We start from the raw sequence: 19,763 nt of genomic DNA, 5'->3' as shown, positions 1-19,763 counted from the left end.
GGACACTAAAATAAAAAGGAATACACCCCCCATATAAATACATATACATAAGTCAACAACAATGATATAAGACACATACACAACTATGTAAAAATTAAATGAGATAGTTGAAAAACCCTTCCTTTGAACCATATCATAATAAAGAAACTATTTGTATATATTATTTATATGTTCACACCATATACAATTTAAGCTTTAAAACACTAGCTATAGAAAGGGCTTCATTCAACCCCGGGGGGGGGGGGCAGAGGCATTCAACCTTATCTGCCACCGAAGTTCTTTTTCCTCCAAAATATCTTCCCATGGTCTCCCCTAAGGTCTCTAGTGACCCTTTGCAGTACAAAAAAAAAAAAACTTTGGTCCCTAAATCCCAAAACATGTTTGGCTAGGGCATTGTTTGTATCACCCTTTTTAATGGCCAAAAGGTGTTCATAAATGCGTTACCTTAATTTCATTTTAGTTCTTCCTATATAAAACTGATCACACATATGCCCCTGGCCACATATATAATCCCTGTAGAGTTACAATTGCTGTGGACCCTCAATTTAATACATGTGATTCACTCAGATGTGACCACCCCCTTTTATGATGAACTCATCCATTTATTTGACAGGCACAGCTGTGAGTTGCTAGAATGCCTGGTCAAATACAATCAAAAGGAATTGGATGCTTTAGTGAGTGAAGCAGATAAACTGGACAATGTTATTTCGAACGATCTGCTTTTCTCCCAACATAAAAATGAATATCAGGATATTTTCATGAAGGTTGATTGAGACATTACCAAGCTGAAACATAATAAAGAGAAGAAATTTGAAAGGGACCGCATTGCCGATGTGGAAGGTAGGGTGTATCCCAAACCAATGGAGACCAATAGGAACCATGAAAGAGATGATGGACATGATGAGGAGGAACCGGTGAGGTATGATCGGCAGGCCAATACAGAAGCGGATGTCCCTTCAGGAGTGAGCTTAGAAAATGGGCCCAGAGGGTCGGAGAGGATATGCCATTTGAAGGAGAGGCAGAACAGAGGGCACTACACTTCCAGGTGGAATCCACAAACACCCTATCGGCAGAATCAACGTTTTCATGGCCAGTATCGGAGATGGATGGTTTTCTTGGCTGCTGGGACTGTTCCACTGATGAGGAAGAAAACGGGAAGGGAATATGTTCTATTGTATACAATGTAGTAGGCGATTTTGCTGTTTACAATTACAGTGATAGTGAATGCAATACTGCCTATGCGAACTTGTTGAGCAAAGGTGAATCATTTGTACCCTCCTCCAGCATTAAGATGGACAATTTGATTATTGACTTAAAACTTTTTTTGAGTAAAGTGAATTTTAAATTGTTGTTTGGGAAGTGAATCTTTGGGCCTGGGATTGTTTTTAAAATGGAGTAGCACATTTACCCCCCCCCCCCTCCACTGCCTCTTCCATTAATTATTTTTGAAAAATTGGTAGAATTTGAATTTAGGAAATTGTTTATGGAGGGTTATTTTAATAGGGGGAATTTAAATGATCATGCGATGAATTTTTAAAAGAATTACCTAGGAATAGGAGCCTAAGAGTCATGAAACCGGATTGGGGGGGTACTAATTATGAATAGGGAGGATTACTCCAATAGAATGTTGAGCCATGTTACTAACAGTGAGTTGTATGAAGAAACTTCTATTAATATTATTAGTTTGGCCTATTGGAGAATTGATTTTTATTTACAGGATATGGTTGATCAAGGGGAGATCACCCCTGAGTTACATTATTTTCTTCTGGTGGAATATCGTGTAGTACCATGTATGTTTGGGATTCCCAAGATACACAACAACATTTCAAATCCACCGATGAGACCAATAGTGAATGCCAAGAAGTCAAATATCCACCTCCTGGAAAAATATGTGGACATTACAGTGAAAAACTGTCTGCAACCATTTGAACATATTTGTAAAGACCCTTGGGACATTTTGTTGAAAATGAAGCATGTGGAATATTCTGACAAAAGTGTGTTTCTTACTGTGGATGTTATTGAGCTTTTTAATGTGATTCTCCAGTTGGGGTTGGAATGGTTCCATGCTTTTTTGTGTGAATGTACAGCTTTGAATAACAACAGTGTTAATGTACTTGTATTATGTATGGAATTGGTTTTGAAACAGAATTATGTGTTTCTGGAGGGCCAGTATTACAGGCAAAAAAAAAAAAGGAGTTGCTATGGGGGCGGCTTATTGCCCCATTTTTGCCAATATTATACTATTGCAGTGGGAAAGGTATATTTTATTTAAACATTTTGAGGTTAAACCATGGAAACTGTATTTACATTTCCTTGATGATATTTTTATCGTCTGGGATAGAAAGAAAGATGAATTAGAGGAATTTATGGAGTTTATGAATTCCAGTACATCCTTCCTCAAATTTACCCACCATTCGAACTTGTCTCATATCAGCTATTTGGATGTTTCTGTTAGTAAGGATTATGAAGGGAAAAGGTGGGTCAGTACTATCTATTGTAAACCTACCTACAGCAATAGTTTATTACACTATGAAAGTAACCATCCTCCCCATCAAAACATTGGAATAGTGAAGGGCCAACATATACGTTTGGCCATATGATTTCCACATGGGAAGATTTTAACAGGGAATGTGATGTTTTACACAATATGTTTACCCAGAGGGGTTTCCCCAGAAGAATGATCATGGAAGTGTGTGAATATATTAGAGGGAAAAGAGAGAGAGGGAAGATTGTACTACTCATTAATTCAAATATTTCCTCAACTGAGGATGTGATTTCAAGCAAGCCCAAAGGGATGCAGGATATTAAGGGAGCCTTTATTACTATTTTTTGTAATGAGGCCTATGAGATAAGGAATATCCTGCTCAAAAATTGGAATTTTTTTTCGCATTTTAAGGAAGTGGCCACTGTATTAAAAGAGGTCCCCCCCTATAGTGTTCAGAAGGAGTAAAACCTTTAAGAATTATTCGGAACATGCTACCATAGATTGTGGTCCACTTATGAGTACTAAGAGATGGGGGACCTATAAGTGTGGGAGCTGTTTACAGTGCAAAACGTTATTGGAAGGTGATCACATCTGGGTGAATCACGTGTGTATTAAATTCAGGGTCCACAGCAATTGTAACTCTACAGGGATTATATATGTGGCCAGGTGCCATATGTGCACTCAGTTTTATATAGGAAAAATTAAAAGGAAATTGAGGGAACACACATATGAGCACTTTTTGGCCATTAAAAATGGCGATACAACCAATGCCCTAGTTGAACATGTTTTGGGATTTAGTGGTCACAGTTTTGTTTTGTTTTTTTTTTTTTTTGTACTGCAAAGAGTCACTAGAAACCTTGGGGGGGGGTAACTTGGGATGATATTTTGGAGGAAAAAGAACTTTGATGGCAGATAAGTTTGAATGCCACTGTCCCCCTGGGCTGAATGAAGCCCTTTCTATATCTAGTGTTTTAAAGCTTAAATCGTATATGGTGTGAACATGTAAACAATATATACAAATAGATCCTTTATTATGATATGGTTCAAAGGAAGGTTTTTTTTTAACTATCTAATTTAATTTTTGCATAGTTGTGTGTGTGTTTTATATTATTGTTGTTGACTTATGTATATGTATTTATATAGGGGTGTATTCCTTTTTATTTATTTAGTGTCCTTTTTATTTATTTAGTCCTCTTTCACTTTTTAATTCAGTGTTCCAGTTTGGTCATGTGATAAGAGGGGGAGGTATTTAAGGATGGTGTTGAAGGAAGTTTAATGATTCTGAGAAAGTTATTTTACGAAAGCGCTCAATCCTGTTGTGTGAATAATAAACTTGTGTCTTTGTTGGGAAATATCCTTTAGTGTGTCCTTGGATTTACTTCTGGCCGACTGGCTGTGGATTGTCCTGTCAATTTGTTATAGACAATACCACAGTTATGTGGTACATCAGCAAGTAAGAGGGAACAAAGTCTTAGCCCCCTTTACAGACTAGCCATGTAAGTTTGGGACATAGCTTTATAGTAAACTCTCACACTACAGGCATCCTATATCTTGTCAAAACAAAACTGTATGGCAGACAAGCTGATGGTAGACCCTCACCAATAATCCATCTGGGGAGATCCTCAAGTTGGTCTCTTTGCCTCCTATCTGAATGATCAGCTAGCAAAATACTGCTCCAAGACTCCATGCAAGAAGGCCTGAAAGAAAGATGCTTCTTCCTTTCCTTGGACAGGAGTGTTCCTGTATGCTGTTCCACCCTTTCCCCTGATACCCAAGGTTTAGAATGACTCCCCCCTAGATCAGTGTGGTGACTCCCTTTTGGCCCAGGCAACAGTGGTTCTCCCTTCTTTTGGAAATGGACAGGGGCAATTACCACAAGCTCTCTCACAGAATAAATCTACTCACTGAAGAAGAGGGGTGTCTGATACATCCTGAACCCATCAACTTCAACTGACTGCCTGAATCCATCAACTTCAACTGACTGCCTGAATCATAAGGCATTCCCTTCAAGAACCTGTTTACTGCAGACATGTAGCAGGTACTAATGGAGGCAAGAAAACCTGCTACTAGAAAATCATATATTAGCAAATGAAAAAAGGATTTATAGTCAGTACCAACAAAATAACCAAGGCTCATGTTTCTCTAGTTTATAATATTTGGGTGAGTTAGTATCCTATGTCTTTTCTTGCTTTTCTGTCTAGGTTCATTTGTTGGCCATTTCACCATGTCTACCCATGGATCCCCCTCTTTCAATGTATTTGCATGTGAAAATGTTTTTGAAAGGAATTTTGCATAAGAGACCTCTAAGAAAACTTGTGGCCCCTTCTTAGTACCTTATGTTAATTTTGTGTTAGAGAAACTAACACTGGCACCACTTGAACCAGCTCATCAGGATGACTTATGGTTCTTAACATGGAAAACTGTTTTACTGATTACTCTGACTTCTGCAAGAAAAATATATGAGCTGCAAGCTTGTATGGTGAGTCAACCCTATCTCATTTTCCACAGAGACAGTAATTCATTTTGAACTAGTCCTTCTTTTGTGCCTAAAATGGTATCTGAGTTTACTTTGAGCCAAGCTATCCATCTCCCGTTTTTTTTCCTAAACCCAAAAATGAGGTAGAAAGGATACTCCATACTTTGTATGCACATAGACAACTTGGGAATTACCTTGACAGAAAAAAATCTTTCAGATCTTCAGATCAGTTGTTTATTTCTTGTGAAGGTAAGACGGGACAACATGTGTCAAAACAGACTATTAGCTTTTGTTATTCTCACCACAGCAAAGCTATTCCAACCAGGGTCAAGACTCAGTCTATCAGGTCCTTCACTTCTTCTATGGCTTTTGGAACAGTGTTGGATTCTAGAACTATTCTAGAAGCAGCAACCTGGTCTTCTGTACATACTTTTACAAAGCACTGCAAACTTTATTCCTTCTCTAGGTTAGATCAGTCTTTGCTAGGACCATTCACCAGAGCTCTTGGACCCTTCATCTTCTACCTCCCATGTTGTAAACTGGGGTAATCTATCACACACCTTGGGCTACTGTAGCAGTGATCAGTATATATAAACCTAAACATTACAGTGTGATGAACAAAGTACAGTTATGTAAGTAAATTTCACATAACAGCAGATGTTCAAATGACCACTGCTGCAATAGCCACTCCCCTCCCATCAAGCTCCTTAGTTTTTTGAGTATGTTGTATAGCCAGGGTGTGGGCAAATATATTTTTACACCTAGCTATGTCCTCTCAGGGCTCAATTGCCCTTTCCCAGTTGGCAAGAGAGCTTGGAAGGGATTGGCATTCAAACCTGTCTTTATACACAGCTCAGCTCAAGCTCCCTAATGCTTTGGGTGCTTAGAAGCTGGCTGACTGTTACATCCTTGACAGAATATAACCCATATAGCTTAGGCTCATTCAAACATTTACTCTTATGGTAAGTTTACATACACAACTGTATTTTTTCCTTTTTATGTAGTATACAATAGCCACAGAAAATCATAGCAACCTGGCTAATCAAATAATGACAAATGTAATTTGTATCATTGGTTATGAATGCATTATGAAGAAAAATAAGCACATATTACAAATTCACTAAACAAATTCAAGCTTGTCGTCATTAAATATTGATATTACAAAGCATATAATAATAAATTTCAGCTCTTCACTCATAAGTAGTATATAAAAACAGACTGATAACCATTAAGTTGTAACTGTGTACAGCCCTGCCTTAAGCACATTTAAAAATGTGCTTATGTACCTTCTGATTTTACATCTTCTACAAAAACAAAGAGCAGTAACCATCAGATAAAATAATGAACAAACTTTAACAATGAATTCATTTAAAAAGTGAAGAACTGTTTAATAAAAGTCCAATGTATGTCATGATAGCCAGACTTACATTACATTTAAAGGACAAGGGTACAGACCTTGTCGTACAGAATTCCACCAGTGGTCAGCTCGAACAACAGGACTGTTTTCATTCACTCTACCTGTGGCTGAATGCTACAAAATGGGTTTACTTCTCAATGCCTCTAAAACTAAACAGCTTTCTTCCCCCTAAATCAGTTCCCATACCCTCTTTTCTGGATTTTATTTCCCTTTGCCTAATTAGTAATGTCTTATCCAGTGCCAGTATGTACTTCAGTTGATGACGTCATGATTGAAGTACCATTTTCCACAGTTCTAGGCATCACACTTGATAGACAATTAAAATATGACCTGCAGATAAATAAATGTGTGGCTGAAGCAAAGCTGCATCTAGGGAAACAGTACAGAGCAAAATCATTCTTCACTAAAATTCAAGGGTTGTCATGGCAAGGTCATACATTCTTTAGTGTACTCTTCAGAGTTTTTACTTTAGCAGCTAAGGCACACATATAGTACAACATTTAGCTTCATTGATGGCCACCATAATATAATCTATCATAGTCGCCACCAACTTAGGTAGATAGTTTAATCACCAACTTGGTGTCAGACAGCAACACCTCTGTCATAAACTTCCGATATGATACTCCTGCCTAGTTTTATCTAACAGCATTGTTTAGTGTTTTATATGTGATTTAATAACCTCTGTTAAACATATTGTATCTGTTCTAATGATAAATAACATATATCCACCAACTTAGGTAGCTAGAGTTTAATCACCAACTTGCTGTCACACAGCAACAACTCTATCATAAACTTCCGATATGATACTCCTGCCTAGTTTCACCTCACAGCATTGTTTAGTGTTTCATATGTGATTTAATAACTTCTGTTAAACATATTGTATCTGTTCTAATGATAAATAACACATATGGTGATTTAGACATCACTGTATGTGTTGGCAGACAGTGGAATAAATTACTGTTCCATATTGTTAAATCCTCCAAAGTACTCACAACTGGGCATGTACCTACAGTGCATTTTAGGTTTAGGTGTCCCTTACCTCATCTACTCACTAAGATATTCCAACCACTTTTAACTCTCTTAATTTATATTCATGTATTTATTGTGATACATGTTCACAGTGCATGGCTGAATGTGCCACTTACAAATTGTGTTTATATATATAATGTGAAACCTTTGTGTTCATGGCAGGAAAACCTGGCTATGAGTATGTGGGCTCAGCAGTTGCCTTTTGTTGTATCTAAGATTATTTATGTCATGATGCCTATAATTTTTATATACTTCCTCCATTACTAATTTATACCTACATCATACTTATTTGTTACTTAGTAGGTAATATTGCTTGCATCAATACCTTTGCATAATTCTGTATTTTGTTTGTTTGGAAGGTTGCCCATAGGACTCCACTGAAAATAAGCTTTTCTAGCCAAATGCCTGGACATAACTGGTAACAAAGTTTAAATAAATAGTATTTCCATTCTGGGTGTGGCTTTGTCAGAATTTACCATTTCCAAATGATATTTACTCGTGCAGTCTTTCTCTTAACGGTCACAATAAACTGATCATGAATAGGTTCTGTTTCAGAGATAACCAAAAGGCAGATATTGCATTAAACAACAGCCCCATCAGTATTTAATTTAAAAACATGTACAGATTTATGAGGAATTCAATATTTTTTTTACCTCTTACACTCACACTCCGTTCAAGATCAGTTTTCGGTACAAGGTTCTGAGGTACCTCATATCGAACATCTTGTCTTCTTTTAATCACACCTGAAAGAAAAACATTATAATCTATAACCACCTCTTTGATTTCATTCTAATAACTATAAAAAAACATAACTTGGCACTTAGGGAAAACCTGTACGGACATTAAACGTGTTCAAGATGTATGTTACACCAACAATAATGTATCACTCATAGTGTGTTATACAGCATTCTGATTCATCAGCATACAGCAGGAAAAAAATAAAAAGTAATACACCATTTTAAATTTCCACTCACATGATACTGCAGTTTAATAACATTGAACTATATTCTGTTGGTGGTGTTATCTTCTGGAAAATAAATTCTCTTCTATCAGTGAAACTGTCATGGGGATTATTTTGTACTAACCAGTATCTTACAGAAAATGATTAATGCCCTGAAACAATGATAGAAGTACCATGTCTAAGGATATGTATCATGGGATTTGATAATGAAGTATGTCACACATATGCAACATGGTAGTTTAGTGGCTTTGTTCTGTGTACTAGATACAGCCAAGTTGGAATGGTCTTTTAATGATAGTTGAATTTATGTTTTCTGGGGACTACAAAGGAAATTTAATTTCATAAGGCATATGATACAAAATTGGTTTTAAAATAGTCTGTTTTATTAAGAATTACAGTACAGAAAATTAAGACAAGAAAGAAGGTGATCAGTTGGGTTCATAAGAACTAGGCAATCAATCTGTAAACTATTACAAGACTAGCCAATAACCCATATTCAATAGTTCATTCCAGCCTCAAGGACAGCAATGCAAGATAAATGGACCTCAGCTATAGTTAATAAGAATTACCTAGACAAACTTGGATGTGATATCTTCATAACAGAATGAAAGACTAAGGTCGCCAGTAGTGTTTAAACCCTGGTAACTGTCATAAAAGCCAGCTTTAAAAGTTACATATGTAATAGTATTTAGAAGAATAAGGCTTTAACAGTGGACTATATAGTTGTTATTCTTGGGCAGCATCAGTTAATACTTCTCATATAACAGAGCACTCTAATTCTTAAGTCCACTGTGAAGCTAAGTTTATTTTCTTCACTAATCAAGATAACTTGCTAATGTGTATTGTTTTCAGAGACCAGTCAGTTAAAACATGGAAACTTTAAGTAAATCTTTTATCAGAGTCCACTGACTGTTTTGAATGATCTAGCAGTATCTGCACTCCCATTTTACTGCACAAACAAAACAGATAAGACGGTAGAAAGCATCTCTCTGCACGAGTATTTTTTTCAAGTAAAAATAATGGGAAAATTGCCATAGGCACAAAGCTATCATTTCAGGACATGCCTTTCATACAAATTTCATTCCTCTGTCATGCAGATTTGCAGTCTTTATTTCAGGCAACTCTCATCCATTTCCAAATGTTTCCTTGCATTTGGATTTGTTCTGTGTTTCCATTATATATCATTTTACTGTTATGCCCAGAAGGACAGACAGCACACTGCTCACTGATATTAAATATCCAAGAACAGCAGGCATTGTTATGCAAGGCCAGTAACTCATACAAGTGTATGATAACTCCACAGGAAACAGTTCAATAAAATCCCAGCTCATGCTCATATTTCAGTAAAAATATTATGTTATGATTGAAGCACTATTTTAGGAATAAAATGCTAATCTTTTGGGAAGAAACCATACTACACTTCTCAAATTAGGGCCAGTACCACCCATACATCCTCTAGCTTATATGGTTAAGTTTAATACGACTCCTGCAACTTAAAGAGGATATATCCTTTGACTGCAACCTGCAACAGAAGTGCTTTTTGATGATACAGCTTTTCCATAATGTTTACTAAACTGTGTAGAGTGTAATCAATAACTAATTTCAAAGATCTCACTACTAATGACCCATAGACGCTATGTAATACCCCTGAAAACATGTGTACATTTTCTTGCTCCCTCCGTTGTCTCAGCAAGATAAGACCCTTTTTCTCTTGAAATCACAGGACTCCAGAACAGTTGTTCTTAACACTGAATATCAGTTCCCTTACTTGTCTTATTAGGGATACTAGCATTTCCTACCCCCCCCCCACACACACACACACATACACACAAATCCAGATCCAATCTCTCTACGACAATGAACCCTACAAATATGATACAGGAAAAGGGTTGCAACCTATATCATATATACACTGAGTCTGTCAAAATGACACAGTACAACCATTGTTATTTACAAAATAAGGCCATCAAACTAACATATTGTAACTTGCATCTCACAGCAAGTGTTTTGACTCGCATATTATACCTTCATTGATACTGTTTATTTTATGTTTCAGTCCATTCTTCTCCATTAAATAGCCTAAGTAAATCTGCTGGACCTTATTGTCAGCACAATAGTACCTTATTCCTAAGATATTTTTTATATTCATAACAGAACCCTTGGCTTGGCATAGGTTAATCTCTTAACTCTGTAATATAGTTTTGCAGATCTGCAGATCCAAACTCTGTAATATAGTTTTGCAGATCCAAACATGTCTTCTTTGTGTCCAAGCAACCATGTTTTTTTGCAAAACAGTAGAAAAACTCCAATCTGTAAAGAGCCCTCTTCCTCAGCCAGTAAACAGATCAGCAACTGTTCTAAAAATCTAAGTCAAGGTGCATTAGTTCACTCATCGCAAAAGACTGTGTAACACAAAAATCATCAGCAAATGAGGCTGTGATAGTTAAAAGTCCACTGTGTGTAAGCAAATGAGTATTTGGTATGAGAATGCAAAAAAAGTGCAAAGTTTATTTATTCCCTTCCTTTTGGATGGTTATTCTATCATGTGTTTGAAAAGAAACAAATTAAAGTAATGTTAGCAGATGGCTCATTAATTATTGTAGCAAACAGAAGACAGCTGTGGGCAAGCTGTTTCGTTTACACTAAGTAAGAATAATGATGCAGTGGAATACATAGTCATGACCTCAGCCAAGAGGGAGCTACTTTACTGATGTTATAAAGACTCATTGACGGGAAAACAAATGCTATAATCTGCCATGCAAATGTCTCAGGCTATCATGGCTGAAAATATGATAAACATATATGGATGGACATCATATTTATTGCTACTTGAAGGAGCTGTTTGGAAAATGTAGGCATTTTCCCTAGGTATCATGCAAATATTTCTAACTAGGAAGATGTCATTGGTAAAGTTGTAAGAGTCACCAGGGCAGGCTGAAATGGATGTTGGAGAGCCTGAGAAGCCTGCTGTAACATGTGATGTGTATCGCCCACTTGAAATAATGCTAGAGGATGAAAGGGACAAAGAGTAACAAAGACATGATGGGCCTGTTAAAATAATTGGGTTTACCGACTGGATTTTATTGGCCAGAAAAGGTTTAAATGTCTCCAGGGTTGTTTTAAATATATGATGTTATACTTTAAGTAATTATGTAAGTGTTGTTAATCTATTCCTAATAAAATTAATACAATCAATGTAGTCAATGTCACACTCAAGCAATAAAAAATATTGTTTGCTGCAATACTTTGTTGTTTAATGCCTGCAATTGAATAGAAAATGCCATTAAAAGCCAGTGCAATGATGAAAGTGTATTATTATAGTTGTAAACTTTAATATTAGACATGTCTCTTTGCTATAGAAGGCATTTGTTGTTGTTGTCCTTAATCCAAATAACTGAGTTGGCAATATTGCTATTAAATCATTTTATGACATAATGCAATTGCAAAGTAGTCCAAGAACTAAGCAAACAGAATGGAGAAAGGACATTTTCCTAACAGAGGTGACTCTGTCTAGGGTTACAGAAAACAGGCAAGAGGATGTTGGAGTTTACTGGAGAAATCTGGGAAAGTATCCAAGGTATTTGGGAGCAAATAACTAGGCAGGGAAAAGTAATAGAATTGGATGAGGCCAAGAAGACATTTGGACTGCAGGCTAGAGACTGCCTTCCTACCAGGGACTGATATCAGAATATAGGAGAAGAGAAAGGATAGGGGAAACCTAAATGAAACACATTTTCTGGTAGAGTTTTTACTTGAATTTAGAACAGAAGTGGCTGTAAAAAAGGGATAATTAGTAGGGCATTTAAAATATCACATGATAACTATAAGAATTAATCACAGGATGTTAGAACAGAGTAGGAAGAAAGACTGGAAAAGTAATTTACAAAGAACAATGGAAGGACATACCTGTGGCTCACAGGTATGCAACAATGTCCAGACAATTTAGGATATTTGCTTGGAAGCATTTGCAAAGCTATTTTATACCCTAAGTAGACTTCAAAGAATTGTTCCTCAGGTAGAAAGCAAATGTTGGCGGTCATTGCAGAAAAAAAGGTGAACTAGAAATGTATGTTTTGGGAGTGTTATGAGTTGGCAGATTTTCAAATAAAAATTCCTACAGAGTACTCTGGCTGAAATATTGGGGGATCAAATAGCTGTACGTAAGGAAATTATTTTTTGAGCTGGGTCACAAGATCTGAATTGTCTCAACATAGTAAGGCCTTATTAAATTTAATTCAGATGGGTGCAAAAAAGCAATTACTAGAAAATGGAAATCAAAGTCTAAAACAGCTGTATTTGAAGTACTGAATATTATAAAAGAGATAGAAGAACTGGAAGAGGGGTCTTTAGAAAAGAGAAGGAGCTATTACATAGAAGTAAATGGAAACTGGGAACAATACATGCAAAATAATGTTCAGGAGGAGGAGTGAGGTTTAAAGGAAGGTTGGAATTTAGCAATTTATGCAAAGTTGGACTGGTGAAAGTTGCAAAGAATGAGAAGGTATGTAATGCCTAATGTATGCAAACGGAAAAAAAATGTTAATGTGGTTTGTTTTCATTTCTGTTAATGTATTTTTGCCTATAATTGTGGAAGTATAAAAATGGGGTGGGGTTGGCTGCAATATTTGTTATCTGATGAAGTTTTCTGACTGGAGACGAAAGCGCTAATAAAGATTTTATTGGGTGTATTCTTGTGGCTATCTTGTTCTTTAATATTTCGTAGATCATTCCTTGTACAGTCTCCAGATATAAATGCTTACAGGAGGAATAGAATGCTTTTACAAAAATCACCAGATCCTGGTTTCATCACCCACTTGACAGGATGTACTTTGTTCACAATTAATCAAGATAAGAAGAATTAACACAAAAACAAATTTTTATACAGAGTCTGCATCTGTGGCTGATATTAAACTAGAGGTGACTAAACCTTCACTTGAGTGTAAAGTCATTGAAAGGGATTTTTTTGTAATCAGAAAAGTGGCAGTTCTAATAAGACTAAAGATTTGCAAATATTTTAGGTTTGGAAAACTGATAAAGAAACCTATTGCATATGTTAGAACAAAGGGTGTTGAAATCTGTATGCTTTTGATATCAAGTTAATTGTTTTTATGAAAACATTTTATGTAATTTGCATGGCACACTCAGGGTGATTGTAGTGTAGACTTTGAATTATATACATAGTGTACAATGTTTCCTTAAAAGTAAATAAGTTACATATGTTGATATCTGATTTTTTTATTTATTTATTTTATATTTGTTGACCAGGTTAGTCTATTTGAGATGATAGCCTTTTTCAGTGGAGGCCCGCGGAGAAAAGCTCCACATGTTAATAATACAGGTATAGAGAGTGATAAAAGTGCAAAACATTTATAATATATACAGACTTCTAAGATTTAAACTGTCAAAAAAGATCAAACAAGAAACATTATTACAGAGTTTGGGTTGTGATTGGCATAAGTTTTGTTTAAAGGATGCCCTGTTTAGAAATAACTTAGCTAAGGACGATACAGTAAGTGGGGTAATAGAAGTACTGTGAGAGTAATTATATGGTTAGATTAAGTCATAGGTTCATAGGTTCATACTAGGCTATCTGCCCTAGGGCATTTATAAGCCTAGCCAGAATGTGTTTGGCTTTCGCCACCCATTTTAAATTTATTTTGCTATGCCCTTTTTCAAGGTTAGTATACTGTGCCTCTGTCTAACAGTGACACAGAAGTGATACCTGGGGTAAACCTATGATCTTCCATCCACTCATCAAGATTCCTCTTGAAGAGAGTTAGTGAGGGACTCTGCCTAACCTGGACTGGGATTTTATTCCAGAGTGAAGGGAGCCTCTGGTTTATGAATCTGTCCCTCCAGCATGTCCTATTTATTTCAGTGCTGAGGTTCAAGTCTCTCGAGCGCGTAGCTCGATGGGATTTGGATTTTCTGAGGTGCAGCATGTCCATTAATTCCGGGTTGGACATGGCTTTATACATCAGGCACAGATCACCTCTGAACAGGCGGTATGCCACTGAGTAGAGCTGGAGTTTCTTTAACCGGGCAGCATATGGCATCTGTTTGAGCCCTTTGATCCTCTTGGTGAGGTACTTTTGGGGTCTTTCCAGTTGCTGCAGGTGTCTGGTAAGGTACATCCCAAAAGGGGCATTGTACTCAATTATGGGCCTGATGAGGGATGAGTAAAGAGGCACGATGACCTCCCCTGATCTAGATGTGAATCCCTTCATAATTAGGTGGGCTATATAAAATGTTTTTCTAACCACTTTGGCCACGTGGTTGTCAAATGAGAGATTGCTATCAACTTGGGTCCCCAGGTCCCTAATTACTTCTTCTGTACTTAATGGATTACCACCTGTGTGGTAATTTGTGGGCACTTTGTTTTTGCCAAAGGGGATGACTATACACTTTTTGGCATTTAGCTTGAGACCATGGCTGTGGCACCAGTTGTCTGTTTCTATGAGGCCCTTTTGGAGGATGCTTGTGTCGGCTGGAGACTCGATTATGGCACCCAGTTTGCAGTCATCTGCGAACTTGGTCAGCCACAGTCCTTCCGTGTTGGCCTGTACCTCTGAAAAATATATACCGAACAAGAGAGGTCCCAGGACTGAGCCTTGTGGGACACCACTTGTAACTGGTTTGGAGTCTGACATGGCTCCAGAAATTCTAAACATGTGGGTTCTGTCCTTGAGCCAGTTTGCAATCCATCTAGTGACATAGGGGTTTATATTTAAACTAGTGAGCTTATCTGTAATGCCCGAGTGGGGTATTGTATTGAAGGCTTTTGCGAGGTCCAGGTAGGCTGTGTGGACCACCTTCCCCTCGTCAATGGCCTTGGTGACTGTTTCAAAGAAATCAACCAGGTTTAAGAGGCAGGATCTGCCCTTAACAAAGCCGAACTGGGTAGGATCCAGTGTCTGTAGGTCCCCAATATCTTTATTTATGAGGTCCATGATGATCCTTTCCATAGCTTTGCAAACCAAGCTAGTCAGGCTTATGGGGCAATAGTTTCCAGGATCCGTTGAGGCACCACCTTTATGGAGAGGGACCACTGTTGCTGTACGCCACTCTTTGGGCACATATCCTGTAGTAAGGTTGAGATTGAACAGTAGTTTTATGTTTGGGTTTAGCTCTTCTTGGAGTTCATGTAGGACGCAGCCCGGGACACTGTCTGGTCCCATTGATGCTGTGTTTTTTGCTTTGGAGAGGGAAGCTCTTACCTGAGCATCTGAGATGTCAGGGGGGCAGCACTCTGCTGGGATAGATATTTGCCCTTTTGGTGGGGAGGAGGAGGAGAAGTTTGTTCTGAACCTGTCAGCTAGGATGTTGGCAGTGTCTGTGGGTTCAGTGTATTTTTTGTCATTTTGGACTAATTCTGAGCATATCTGGGAATTACCACCCAGGTTCCTAACATAACTAAAGAAAGCCTTGTGATTATCCTTAGTGTCCTGTGCAATTTGTCTCATGAAGCTGGCCTTAGACAATTTTATGAGTGCCCATAGTTTTTTGCTAATACTGATCAGTGATGCCTTCCCTTTTTGGGATTTTGCTCTATCATTTAGTAGCTTCCTCCTTCTATTGTATAGTTTGTTTATGGCTGGGGTCCACCAGACAGGATGTCTGCCTTTGGAGGATTGGGTCTTGGTTTTATTTGGGATCGCATGATCCATGCATTCCTGAAGGTGTTCATAGAATGCGTTTATAAAGGATTCTGCGGTCTGGGCCGTATTTTCCACAGGCCCGGGGGCTTTGAAGGATTCCACCTCAGTTTTGAGGAGTGTGAAATTTGCTTTAGAGAAGTTTTTCACTGTGGTTTTCTGTGCAGGGGGTGGGGTCGGGATGTGAATGTGTAAATACATAGATAAGGTGGCTATAGAGGTAACAGATAAACAGACATGAAACAATGGATAGAGGCAGGCAAGTGCACTTCCCTAGTATAGGAAGAGAAATTATGGTGGGTGAGTACATAGGCAGGATCATTCTCTTTTCAGGTATTCTCTTGTGGCTGATTTAAATTTTCTAACTTTGTTGAGAGTCCTAATTTCCAGTGGGAGTTTGTTCCAAGATATGGCAGGATTGTAGCTGTACAGTTGCAGCCAATTTTGTTGTTAGGTTTATGAATTCATAGTAGGTCTTGGCCTGAGCTTCTGAGAGTCCTAGATGGAGTGTAGAAGGAGATTAGGGGAGATAGGTTGGGACAGTATGATGATGGATATACTATGGAATGGACAATCAGAAGCTGGGAGAGGAGAAGCTGATGGGGAGATTCTAGCCAGTTTTGATTTTTTAGTGAGAGACAGTGATGAGATTCATAATTTTGGTTAGTTGCAAATCTGGCCATTTTGTTATAGGTTGATTCTATCTCAAGAGTGACGAGTTGAGGTTGGTAAGGATTTGGGAGCTGAACAATAGACTTGGTAATAGATGAGCAGGGGAGAGGGATATTTTTGCTTTGTTGGTGAGGAATTTCTTATTTCTGTATAAGAGGCTGAGTTTTTGGTGGGTTTTCCTAATGCAATTGTTTACATGTAGTTCAAATTTTAGTTGGTCATCAGTTATGATACCTAGAAGTTTCATGGGGGGTTCTACAATGATAAGTGTGCTGTTAAGAGAAAGTGGATTTAAACTTGTTTAGGTTTTTGGGAAGAAAAATTAAGAGGTTTTTTTTTTTTTTTTTGGATTCGGTATAAGCTGGTTATTGGAGAGCCTGGTTTCAACAGAGTTAAAGGAAGACTGAGTAAGTGAGATAAGGTCAGCAGGAATTTCTGCAATAGAGATAAATGTAGAGCCATCAGCATATTGGATGAGAAATGACTGAGGGCAAGAAGTGTACAATAGGTTAGTGAAGATATTGAAAAGTAATGGACCAAGAATAGAACCTTGGGGAACACCTGTTTTAACAGGACGGGGGGCAGAGAGCCATTTTACTGATTGTTGTTGATCAGAGAGGTAACTAGAAAACCAGGCAACAGTAGTGGTAGAGAAACTGAGGTCAGTCAATTTATTCAGAAGGAGAGAGTGGGAAACTGTGTCAAAAGCCTTAGAAATATCTAGGAATAAGCATGAGACAAGCTTGTTGTTATCTCTGGCTACAGAAATGGTGTTTGAGGAAGGATAGAAGGGCAGTAGTGGTACTGTGTTTTGGGCGAAAGCCGTGTTGTGTGGGGGAGTGTAGGTTTTCTTACAGTAAGTGTTGCATGACTTGCTTGTGTATGCATTTTTCTAAGATTTTTGAGAGGGGTGAGAGGATAGCAATAGGTCTGAAATTGGAGATTTCTGTGGAATTACCTCCTTTATGTATAGGTAGAGTGTAGAATTCTTTCCAGATAGTGGGGACTTTAGATTCAGAGATGAGATGGAACAGTTTATCGGACTAGATACAGGAGTAGCCAGAGAGTTTGCTTCTACTTGAAGGAAGTAGAGAGGAATATAGTCTGCAGATAAAGAGCAAGGTTTTAGTTTGTAGATTAGAGATTTAATATAGCTGGTGAGTGTGGGTTTTAGGGAAAAAAGTTGTAGTGGAGTTTAGAGAAGGAGAAGGGTTGGCAGAAATTACATTGTAGGTAGTTGAGGAGGCAGAAGGTAACATCTTAATGGATTCAATGAAGTGAGAATTGAAAATAGCTGCAGTTTCTTATGGTGTGTTTGTTGGGTAAGGGTTAGGAGATTAGGGGTTGTCAGGATGCAGAATTTGATTAATTGCATGCCAAAAATTTCAAAGGATTTGATTTTTGAGCAGTAGGTGGGTTATAATAGAATTCTTTTTTGCCTTTATTGCTAAGTTTTTTTGTCAGGTTTCTAAGTTCTTTGTATTTTTGTAGGTGTATGGGTAGCTTGGTTTTTACCCATGTTTTCCACATTCTGTCCCTGGATTTCATCAAGTTGCAGGTGACTTTAGTTAATCAAGGGGATATATTAGATTTTATACATACTGTGTGGATAGGAGCTAGTGAGTTAAGAATATTTAGGAAAGCTGAGTTAAATGACTGTACTTCCTCATCTAGAGGGATTGGGCTCAGGAAAAAAAACAGTTAATTTTGGAGATAAGGTTATAAAACGTTTCTGTGTGAAAGTTTGATAGCTTGCGACTTGTAATGCATCTATGAGGCCTGGAGGAATGTTGGGTGAGTCTGAGGACTTTTACTGGGGACTGATCACTTAGGGAGTAAGGTATGGTTACAGGGTTATGATATTTAAGTGGGTCAGAGACTAACATCCAGTCAATAAGATAGCCAGAGTTGTGAGCTTTGTTAGCATGGGTGGGTGTAGAGATAAGTTGTGCAAAGCCATGCAAGTTAATAGATAAGCTAGAGTTTGGTGAGCAAAGGGATAACCAATTTATATTTACATCACCAAGGAGGATGATTTCATTATGTATGTTTTGAGAGAGGTAGGAGAAAATGCTTTCCAGTAAGGGGATGTTGTCCCCTGAACGAATATAAATGGCTGCTACAGTTTTCTGTAAGACATCTTGTAATATTCCTTTCCTTTGTTTCTATATGCTTTCTTCCTTATTAACATTCTTTATTCTATTCCAGTCTTGTCTTTAAGTTCCATTCACCACTGTATGCATGAGCAGTATAATCCCCTATGCACGCAAGCACACACACACACACACACACACACACACACAAACGAACATTAACTGACTGATTAGCTTTTTGCTACAGTTCATGTATAGAATATGACTTTTTGTGTTTGCATATTACATTATGTGATTGTATCATTGCTTTTTTACATTATTTATTAAAACTCTTTTTGATTTGTATATCCCAGGCTAAGAATGGATTTGGTCAAAATTGATCAATGGTCTGCCACAGTTAACAAATTCAAATAAATGAACCTTGTACAATAGTATTTTGCTTTTTGTGAGACCAGGACAGTTGTCTAATTTTTAAGTACTCCTCTCCCCACTTTCACCTTACCATTATAAAAAAAAAAAAAAAAAGAAACACTTCTAAATTTTCACTTCTCATCATTTTAGTACTTTCAGGTCCTATCGCAAACTCTACTTCTACATGCAAACCACTCTTATAATACAGTTTCCTTGCTTCTCTTCAAACTTTTCATTTTTAACATTTTAGATATAATACTTTACATATCCCTCTTCTTCCTGCTTCCCCATAATTGTGCAAATAGAATCTTCTCAGTGTAATATGCAGTCAGTAGTACTGGCATAATACCCTAATCCTTTGAACTGTGAAAGTAGCAGACTCCAAATCCGACTTCAGACCAGTGACAAGTGCAGTACCACAGGGTTCAGTTCTGGGTCCTCTCTTGTTTGGTATCTACTTTTCTGAAGTAAAGGCTAACACAGAAGGTCTTTGGCTAATGAAGTTCGCAGATGACTGCAAACTAGGAGCCATAATCGAAACTCCTTACAATCTGGACATCCTAT

General features: G+C 37.5%; 1 protein-coding gene across 1 annotated transcript in view; it reads right to left on the bottom strand.

The window, feature by feature from the left end:
- The window catches only part of C5 (complement C5), a 1,726,304-nt gene that overhangs the window by 862,412 nt on the left and 844,129 nt on the right, over positions 1 to 19,763 (bottom strand). The window contains exon 23 of the mRNA XM_044057986.1: positions 8,061 to 8,150. Within this exon, the coding sequence (XP_043913921.1) occupies positions 8,061 to 8,150 (90 nt within the window). The remainder of the gene's footprint in view (positions 1 to 8,060; positions 8,151 to 19,763) is intronic.

Source organism: Protopterus annectens, chromosome 16.part0, assembly GCF_019279795.1.
Source record: "Protopterus annectens isolate FY-2018-M chromosome 16.part0, PAN1.0, whole genome shotgun sequence".
In the NCBI taxonomy this organism is placed as follows: Eukaryota; Metazoa; Chordata; order Ceratodontiformes; family Protopteridae; genus Protopterus; species Protopterus annectens.
Note: the sequence above shows the minus strand (reverse complement) of the source record. Positions and strands in the feature narration are given on the sequence as shown.